The following is a 9794-nucleotide window of genomic DNA, read 5'->3' on the forward strand; positions in this document are numbered from 1 at the left end:
TAATATGTTGTTAAGAACACTTTTAGAAAGATAATAACATTTGCTCCAGCATTCTCCGATTTCTTTCCTTACTGGACCCCAAAAGGTTGGCTGGCCTAATTGCAAAATGCTGTGAAGGCATGTGAGGCTGCGCGAACTCTACGCCAGGGTTGATAAAGGTCCAGGAATTTTAAATAAATTCAGTTCCGGTCCAGGAGAGAAAATCAGCAAGCGTAAATGGGTTCTGGACCGTAAAGAACCTTCTTTTCTGTAAAGTATTTCAATTCGGTCTAGGTACCTTTTTTCCGGATGAATTTAAATACGGTCCAGGAACCTTTTTTCAATGAAACAATACGCAACTTGGGCCGAATTTGTGCGAGAAAAAGGTTCCGGTCCTGCAGAGAAACCCGATAGAACACATTAGAATTTATGGGTTCCTGGACCTTCAACGACCCCGCTCTAGGACACTCCATGCTGGAAAAATTTCCACCTGAAATTAGCCACATCAGGAATCGGATCTTCCGCATGGCAGTCAGACACTCTCCTGACTGATCCACTAGAATTTCCATTAGACGGATAAGAAAATATATAGAGCAAAAAGGAAATAACAAAATTCTATATGGTTGTGGCTTTCTCTTATATTTTGACACAAGAGGAAATACATGCATAGAAATACAATTTAAATTTGAAGAAGAGTGTTTCCAAGGGTGGATGTAGAGAACATAACTGTGATTTTGATGCTGCTATTAGTAGTTCCGTAACTGAAGCTTCCTATTTATGCTATTTCTTTTGTATATTTACTCTCAGCGAACCAGATACAGAATGACCGGGAGTAATATCCATGCAAAGGTAATGGGAATCCATGGATATGGTAAGGTTGGAACCGAAGCGTGAAGGAGCAAGACTGAACGAACCGTCTGCCACCTGTGGAGAGAGGATACTGGCCACGTCCCCGTCGTTCGAAAACTTTACCTTGGGTGCTTCTACGTTAAGGTCGACGTTGTACTTGAGCTTGTTGGCGTCTTCGTCGCTACCGACGAGCACGATGTTGATCATGGGGAGTCTTAACAGGAAGGTTCCCCATCCAAGAACTTCCAGAACGGAGATGTAGGAGTTGTTGATATTTTGGAAGCCCCATTCTAGCGTGACCTTCGAAGCGACACCTGGCTTCGTCTCCATGTAGAACGCTCCATGAGTTTTCTTCAAGTGCTCGACGAGGGTGAGTCTGGTAAATTCTTCCTTGCACTCATCCACCACGCACTGGAAACGAGGCCCGTACAGGCAATCATGCTTGTCTCTCTCTTGTAGCTTCATGGTTGCGTCGCATCCTTTCTTCGCGTTGGGGCAAGGCAGTGGGATCAGCTCAACTATAGCCTCCACCGTTATGTTCCTCACTTCTGGCCTGGCACTCTCGCATATAGCGCAGTGGGGAGATTTATTTCGGCAAGTTACGCACACGTCGTGTCCATTTTCGCAAATGAAGATTGGGGGAGCCATGATTTCAAAGCATACAGGGCATTCGAGTTCCCTCCAAAGATCTTTGAGTTCTTGGGACGTTTCTGACATTTTCTTAAACATTTTGGGATCTGAAATCAAAATTGAAAGTATTCGTAACTAAATATTTGTGACTTGGCACAAAAAGAGAAGCATAGTGCTTGTCGGCCGTAATTTTTCATGTTTAATAATTCAAATGGTGATTATAAAGTCACCATACGTTTTCTTGATAACGTGTCGCATTATCTTTTGTAGGTGGTGAGAAACAATGATAACAGTGGAGGAAAGAAGAGCATTTGTTTTAACCCGCCTGCACAGAATGACGGACTGACTTTACCCGGTAGGTCGTGTCCTCCCCCTCACGGCTTTGGGCCTTCCTGCTCACCAGGCCTGACTCTCATGTATTTTTTTGTATGGGAGTTTATAAAGTCAAGGGGCACGCCGTGAAGATGCAGAACATCACACGACTGAAAAAGTAGGTTACAGCTGCAGTTGCTGAGATTACACCATGTATGTTGAAGAGGGGGTTTCGGGCTGTGGTGGATACCGTTTCATACCGCTTCTGTGTCCTATTGTGATATGTGTTTCAGAACATATTGTATACTGTCTAGAGGGAGCGTTGGTGGGTTCGAGTGGGGGGCTGGTGCCCCCCACCTTTTGACACTTTTTGCCACTTTTACGCCCGCACTGTGCTAAATTTTATCTACCAAGAGAACAACTGTACTCGCCCCGCCCAGTTTTGGCACCTTACCCCCTAGTTTTTGAACCAAATCGCCGCCACTGCTCTCTAGTTACTTCATAATCACCCTGTATCTACGACATGTGAATACATTCCCTAAATTAGTTCCAGTTTAACCAGGGGAGTCTGCAGGATATTTCCCGGAGGAGCAAGGGCTTTCCCACTTTCCCCGAAAATACTGCTTCAGTTAGAAGTTATCCTGTTCCTGCAACTAACTGTATCAGTCTTATGGAGAATTCACACCGAAGCGACAGGCGACACATATCGATTTGATAATTTCGCCAATCGTGCAGCTACGGCGTGAAACGTTGCTGCTGATTTGCTCGTTACCAAGCGATACGTGTCGCCTGTCGCTTCGGTGTGAATTCTCCCTTACTTGTAATGGCCACTCATTTTAAAGCACATTATGAAATTATATGCGTGTAATACACACTTTTACGCCTACATTAATTTTCCACAGGATAATCTGATCCCCCTGTCGCCCCCTCAGGTCGTCAATGAGTGTAACTACTGAATATATGGAGCTTCGAGAGCGCAGTGACAGCTTCGTCGTCTGATAATCAAGCGTTCCCGGGTTCGATACCCGGTGAAGGCACATTACACAGTGTCTCGGATCCCACTTTAAACCGTAGGCCCAATCCCTTTTAGGCTATCTGTGCATAAAGTGGACTTAAAACAACAAGTCAAACAAGACTGCCTACATGTTCCTTGTTTTGACATTTCAATACCTCTAAACTCATTAATTACAATTAATATTTGTTGTATAATCAGGCTTGAATTTAGGAGTATGTTAATTTAATTTGGTGTATTTCCTGCAGGTATACCTAGGGTATATGTATATGAATTATTTTATATGTATCTTACTGCTCTGTGTGCATCCTATATACATGTATGTAATAAATATTACACTTACCAAAGAATTTGAAAATGAAATATTTGGAAAAGGGCAACAAAATTTTAAAAACTCCAACTCCCATGGCGGAGTGGTTGACATAGCGTGTTAAGACGCCAGGGATCCCGGCTTCGAAACCCGGTCTGACCAAGGGTTTCTTTGTGTGTGTCCCTTTATCAATGTTATCATATTATCACTCATTCTCACGTCGCGATTAGTCAAAAGTGGAAGAACAACGGCGCTCAATAACAAAAACAAAATTAAATCAAATCAATGTAAAAATCCATGTATTTGAAATGCGGGCTAAAATATTTATTTAAAAAAATAATTAGCGATCTGATGTAACTTGGACTAACAGTTGTTATAATAAAATTCGTATGTGTCATTTCTATGTAGGGCGGAGGGCCTTCCTGATGACGTAGTGGTAACGTAGTCGCATTGTAAATAAGAGGTGACGTGTTCGGTACCCGGCGGAGGCTCAGATAGTAGTCTGGACTAAACTTTAAACTGTAGGCTCAGTCCCGATTAGATGCTATCATCTCTGGGCTTCCACATATAAAGCCTAGCCTCTGTAAGATAGAGATTGACCATTTCTTAAACTAAGGAAGCCTGTGAAATCTATCTCATTATTTTTTGTTAGTAGTCGTTAACTTAACAGTCTTGGTTTAAATTGCTGAAGTATTCCAGTGAAACCCTCCATCTTTTAAAAATGAATGTAATTATAAATGGGGGGGGGGTGAATTAGTACAACGTTCTCGTTTTAAAATTCAAGGTTGGTAAGCAACTTATGCTTTAAAATTACATCAGTGATCGCATTGGCGATACTTAGGGAAAATATTACATTTACCCCTCCCGCCACCACCGCCACCTACACGGGTCCGTAGCCAGAATTTTATTTCGTAAGGGGAGGGATCACCCCTTATCAGTAGCCGCCATCTAAAAGCAAAAAGTGTTTGGCGGTAGAAGCCCTGAACATTTATTTCTCAAATAATATGTTTAATCCTGCTGAGGAAGAAAAAATAATCCCCACTATACACTATTTCAATTAGATATTTGTAGAATTTCGGGAGGGTGAGCTGCAACCCCCCGAGCCCCCCCCCCCTAGCTTCGTGCCTGTACTAACATCATGCCTTGGGATTCAGATTAAGCCTAAATTCTAATATGGATTTGGATCTAGTTACTTTTCAATCCTCTAAGAAGAAGTTGCACATGACGTAACTTTGGACCTGACTTGATGGGAGGGGACTCGGTGGAGGTACATAGTAGTTTGGATCCCACATTAAACTGGAGGTCTAGTCCAGAGTAGCCTTACTGTGCACAAAGTGGACTTAAAACACCAACTCAACAACAATTGATGGGAGGGGGGAGAGGGAGGGGGCAGAATCGAACTTCGGCTTAACTTTGGGGAGCATAATAAAAAAGTTTTCTATCTCATAAAAATAAAGTCCAAGACTAAATGACTGTTACGTTTGCGAAATCATAACAATTACAGTAGACTCGCGATTAACCGAGTCCCGATTAACCGAGGCTCCGGGTTAACCGAGGGAGTGGTTGGAAAACATCGCGCTTCATAACGCACCCCCCGGTTTGTTTATGGAGTCAAGTCACCGTCGGCGCTGCACGTGTTCGTTACATTGTCGGTGTATCTGATTGTTACGGTGGTGTTTAAATCTGTGTAGGCCTATTCTAAGAGGAAAAAGTAATCTTCTCATTTATGTTGTACTAGTAATAAATAATTACTATACAGTTTTAAGTGTTGTTTCGTCATTTACGACCTATTAGCACATTATCTCCGTATTATCCGAGTTTTTCCGTATCCGAGGTAATCTCGGTTCCAAATAGCTCGGATAATCGCGAGTCTACTGTAGCCTACACATTACTTTGCTTCTTATTCTTAGGCACCATTACAAATGTGGAAAGTCCGCCTGAAACGTGAACCAGATTTGCTAGACAGACTTTCTCATGCCAAAAGTACCATTAACTTGTAAATTTTAGTAAGTTTGAATTTATTTTGGGAGGGGCAAGTGCCATGCTTGCCTCGCCAAGTTACGCCTATGAAGTTGCAGATGAGAATCTTACCGCCACCACCATCTGGAAATCCTGCTTGGGATGAGGATGTCTTCCCTCGGGACACTTTATCGTTATGCACGTCTTCCTGAAGAAAATATAAATTATTGCAAATATTGCAGCAAATCATTTCACATACATGGGGGCAGTCCATGTAACCTGGATGATATATCAAACGTAAATTATTACATGTGGGGTGTGCCATTTAAAAGTAACTCTAATACTTAGGCTCTGTCCGAGGGGTCCAAAATGCAGGCTTGAAGTAGGGTCTTGTGGGAAGTGACGTCATCTAGTGTACGCCGAAGGCGCCAAAAAAGAAGAGCATTCGAGTTCTCACCACGGAGGACTCGACAATGCAGTCTTCTGTACTAGACTTCTGCACTCGGTGTTCACTTGTTTGAAATTGTGGAAGTCTAAAGTCAGCTATATGTTGGTTGTAGTTCATCTAACGTGTGGAAATGTAAACGTAAGAAGTTTTTAAAATACTATGTGATTTCTGAGGTGAAAAACAAGTGTTTAGAACGCGGTAAAAACAATGTATCCTCAGTTTTATCTCCTGATCGTATTTGGCGCTGCAGTCGAAGTGGATGTTTGGTTAAGCACCTTTCGGAGACAGCCATAATCTAGAAACAGGATTAATGATGGGTAAATGGCTCTGGGACGCGAAGCCAGATTTCAACTAACAGGTTTATATTCTGTGACTTGGTTGATATCAATTTATGAAGCAATGGTGTACATTTGTAGTTGTAAAAAATAGTTAGTTTAAAAATTAAATGGTAAGAGGATCAATTGGGATAATATATTCACAATCCTATGGTGTTGTTTGATGTATTAAAGGACATGTAGTTACATTTTACAGAAAGGAGCTAGAGAAATACTGATTACAGAAAATGCTGAAAATTGTCTTGGCAATCTAGAGCTCGATCAAGATGAAATAAATCCTCTGGCGCTGTTGTTGAATTGTCAACCATAAGCGAGCGGAGCGAGCGTGGGGGATGTAATCCTACCGTTGTGTTGCCAAAGTGTGTGGCATTTTCAACAAATCGAACTAACTTTATTCAGCGGTAGTTGTATGCATCATGACGAACGGGAAATCCGTACACACACAGTGAAAGCAGTATTAGGGCATCCCGCCAAGATCAGGCACGGTGGGGGGCCTGCTGGGAATATATATATGTTTGGATGTTATCTATTGACAGTAATATATAGTGTTCTATTCTATTCCAGCCCTCAACAATGTTGCTCGCCCTGTGCTGCTTGCCGTAGTATTTCCACATCCCTTATCAAGCCACTAATCAACAACATAATCAAAATCAATAGATTTTGGGTCGATCCGCCGTGGCATAGCTGATGTCAATGTATTCTTGCGCGCCCCTTTATTAGGCTTCTCACCCTCTTAAGCTCCCACAATCTTGGACAACTGTAAAAGCTGCGGCATATTGTACCACATTGGATCGTCTACGAGCTACTCTGCGTCGTAAACGTCCAACATCATCTCTGGAGGAGGTCATCATTCTCCATGACAATACTCGTCCCCATGTGGCTGCATCAGTGACGCAAAAAGTAAATTCCCGGCATTGGGAATTTCTCAAGAATCCAGCATACAGTCCAGACCTGGCTCCGTCGGACTTTCACCTGTTCGGCCTACTCAAGGAACACCTTGCCGGCAAACACTTCAGCTGCGACACGGAAGTTGTGACAGCCGTGCGTCGTTGGTTACGCCTCCAGCCGAACGATTTCTATAGCACGGACATCGACAAATTGGTGTCACGGTGGGACAAATGTATAAATCAGACTGGATGTTATGTGGAAAAGTAGAGTAATGTTCAACCTTCAAAATGTAAATTTCAGTTTTTATGAATACGTTTCCGTTTGGCTGTAAAATATTAACTCAATTACTTTTTGATATCCCCTCGTACAACTGTAATGAAATTGTGAAAAGTATACGGACAGGAGGCTCAATATTTGTCACCACTAAATCCTCATACAAAAATCGTAAATATGCCACTGAAATCTACGAACTTAATCTTTCCTTCACATCAACCAAGGACAGTGTGTTTTCCAAGACCTGGCTGGTTACGGTTGGGGGTTATAATCCACCATACTGAAATAAAACGCGCCAATCAATTTCACACCAATTCATTATCAGACAAAGTGTTCCGAGGCAAAGAGCAGGAATAGAAATATCAGCTTAAGCTGTAAATTTACATCAGTTGCGGTGATAATAAGATTAGTGACTTGCCTCTCCTCTACCAGCTATCCATCCAAAATCACTCGTTACATTATGATTTTTTATTAGCAAGTTTAAGCTTAAATTCCTCTGAATTCTGTTTCTTGTGTTAAACGAGTTTTGAAAACATAGAAAATAAGCAAAACTGGATTATGTCGCAATCATAACTGACAGTTACGAACACTATGTAATATATAATGTGTTATGTGTTAGCATTATAAAACTGAAATTAATATAGAAATTAAATACAAACAAAAATAGAATGAAATGTACTCCAAGTTAAAACTAATAAAATCAACATGATAAGCTCATAATTAGGGCAGTAAGGAGAGTAATCCTAGAATTACAGGTCTATAATTATATTGAAACAAATAATCTAGTTAATTATGTTTTGTGTGGGGACACATAAAGGTTCGGATCCCACTTTAAACTGTAGGTCCAGTCCGGATTAGCCTATCTGTGCATAAAAGGGACATCAAAACACAATTCAAACAAACAAAAAATATAGAAATACACACTTGCACACAAGCCAAAAAAATATTTTGCTTTACTTACTGTGCAATCTTCATCCATGGCGAACTGTAATCTGAGAAGAATGGGCTTAGGTTTAGTAACATCAGCAACATAGAGATGAGTACCACTGTGAAGACCCAATTCTTCAAGTGATTTCTTCAAATTCGCTCTTGTCTGTTCTTCAATGCTCTTCACCGAGGTCATATACAAAGTTTTCATATCTCCATTTATCTCTGCTCTTATTCCTGGGTTCTTCATTTGATATTTCGGATTCTCAGACAATGCTGTCAGCACATCTTCCAACTTAGAATCACTTTGTACAACAATATCTTCAATGATTTGTCCACACGCAGGGCAATCCTCTCTCCTTTCTGCTTTGTAAGTATGGGTGTAAATACCATCTACATCATTAAACATCAAATAGTTGTTCAGATTGGCATAGCAGCTTGTAGCAAGCTTAAAAACTTCTGTTGCGCATATTCCCGCTAAGACCGCATTTGTAGAAGAAACAGCCGGTAGTATATTTTTAATCACTCCCTGTACAAGACGTGGAGTAACACCACTGATTTTATATTGTTCTGCACGTTTAAGGGACTGTTGATAAATCCACATGCAATGTTCAGGGCTGTCACCATCAATGGCACAACTATTAAATGGATCATCTTTTGGCCACTGTATGAGCCTCACATACTCAATGCAATGCTCAGGCAAACGAGGATTGTTGGCAATGGTGCAGATTGGATATGTGACCTGTTTGGGGAAAAGATCCAGAGTGCATTCGATGCAAGCTGTCAACCCATGTAAAATAACTCTAGCATTTCCTTTAAAGCCTTCTGTCCCTCCATCTATCAATGGAATTATAGACGATGTATCTAGCTCACGACCATCGTACAGCAACAGTGATAACAACATTTCGTTAATCCAGAGTCTCGCATCTACAGAATCTAAGCCACAAACTACAATATTGAACTGTCCATAGAATGATTGATCGAAATCTTGAATCTTGTTGTGATGTGGAGTGACCAGACAGCCTGGTATTCTTGAGTTTATAACTCTTGCAGCTACTGTAGCTTTGGGTTCACCAATATCCGTTCTTTTGAATAAAAGCTGTCTATTTAGGTTGGAAAGATCGATTGTGTCCATGTCAATAACGTGGATATCTCTGAAGCCCAGAAGTGCCAGATCTTTCAGAAGCTCGCAACCTAAACCTCCTGCGCCTATTACAAGGATTTTGCATTTTTTCAAATCCTCAAAATTATCTGTTGACGGCACAAATTCAGGATGGCACAGACGTCCTGGCCGTTCTAACAGTTTCTTAAAATGTGCCTGCCTTACTTTATCTGTACCCATTTCACCAGAACGCTGCGGTTGTTCCATCTTTCAAAAATGAATTTTTACAATTGTCACTTTCACTTCACGTCTTAAAAATGGCGTTACACCACGCAACACACTGGAGTTAGGGCTTTACATTTGGCTGCTTATGCCCAACATTATTAGAACTATAGAGTTGACTACATACAGGCGGGTCAGTAGAACATTTTGTGTATTCTGATTGAATAATTTTTACGTTTGAATTCACAAGGAATTTGTGTTTTTAATTATGGACTTGAAAAGGTTAATTGTAATCAAGTTAACGTACATTAATTAAGATTATAGTATGAATATTATCATATAATTTTAAAATTCTTGCTCAATTTGATGGGTTAAATTTGTGTGTTGATAATTTTAATCCGCTTTCTATCATTTTAGGTTGATCTCAACGCTGAAGATGAAGAATGAATTCTTGATGTTAATGAGGGAATAAACAAAATAAAACATCCCATGTCTTTCTCAGAACTTGAACCCATGCCCCCTAACTTTATAGTATAGTACCATAATCA

General features: G+C 40.8%; 1 protein-coding gene across 1 annotated transcript; it reads right to left on the bottom strand.

The window, feature by feature from the left end:
- Positions 1–498: 498 nt before the first annotated feature.
- Positions 499–9346, bottom strand: LOC146003571 (NEDD8-activating enzyme E1 catalytic subunit-like). Its single transcript, XM_083141868.1, has 3 exons — positions 7957–9346; positions 5184–5259; positions 499–1565 (listed from the first exon to the last, which is right to left on the bottom strand). Exons 1-3 carry the CDS (start codon positions 9289–9291, stop codon positions 760–762), a joined length of 2217 nt encoding a protein of 738 aa, XP_082997994.1. The 5' UTR covers positions 9292–9346; the 3' UTR covers positions 499–759.
- Positions 9347–9794: the final 448 nt, after the last annotated feature.

The sequence above is a fragment of the Lepisma saccharinum genome, chromosome 20 (genome assembly GCF_977018435.1).
Source record: "Lepisma saccharinum chromosome 20, izLepSacc3.1, whole genome shotgun sequence".
Classification (NCBI taxonomy): domain Eukaryota; kingdom Metazoa; phylum Arthropoda; class Insecta; order Zygentoma; family Lepismatidae; genus Lepisma; species Lepisma saccharinum.

Excerpts from the sequence above, each read along its gene's own strand:
- LOC146003571 (XM_083141868.1), bottom strand. The coding sequence starts at position 9,291 with ATGGAACAACCGCAGCGTTCTGGTGAAATGGGTACAGATAAAGTAAGG. Across the intron at positions 5,260-7,956 it reads CCATGGATGAAGATTGCACA|GAAGACGTGCATAACGATAA; the intron begins GTAAGTAAAGCA and ends TATTTTCTTCAG. Across the intron at positions 1,566-5,183 it reads ATTTCCAGATGGTGGTGGCG|ATCCCAAAATGTTTAAGAAA; the intron begins GTAAGATTCTCA and ends TTTTGATTTCAG.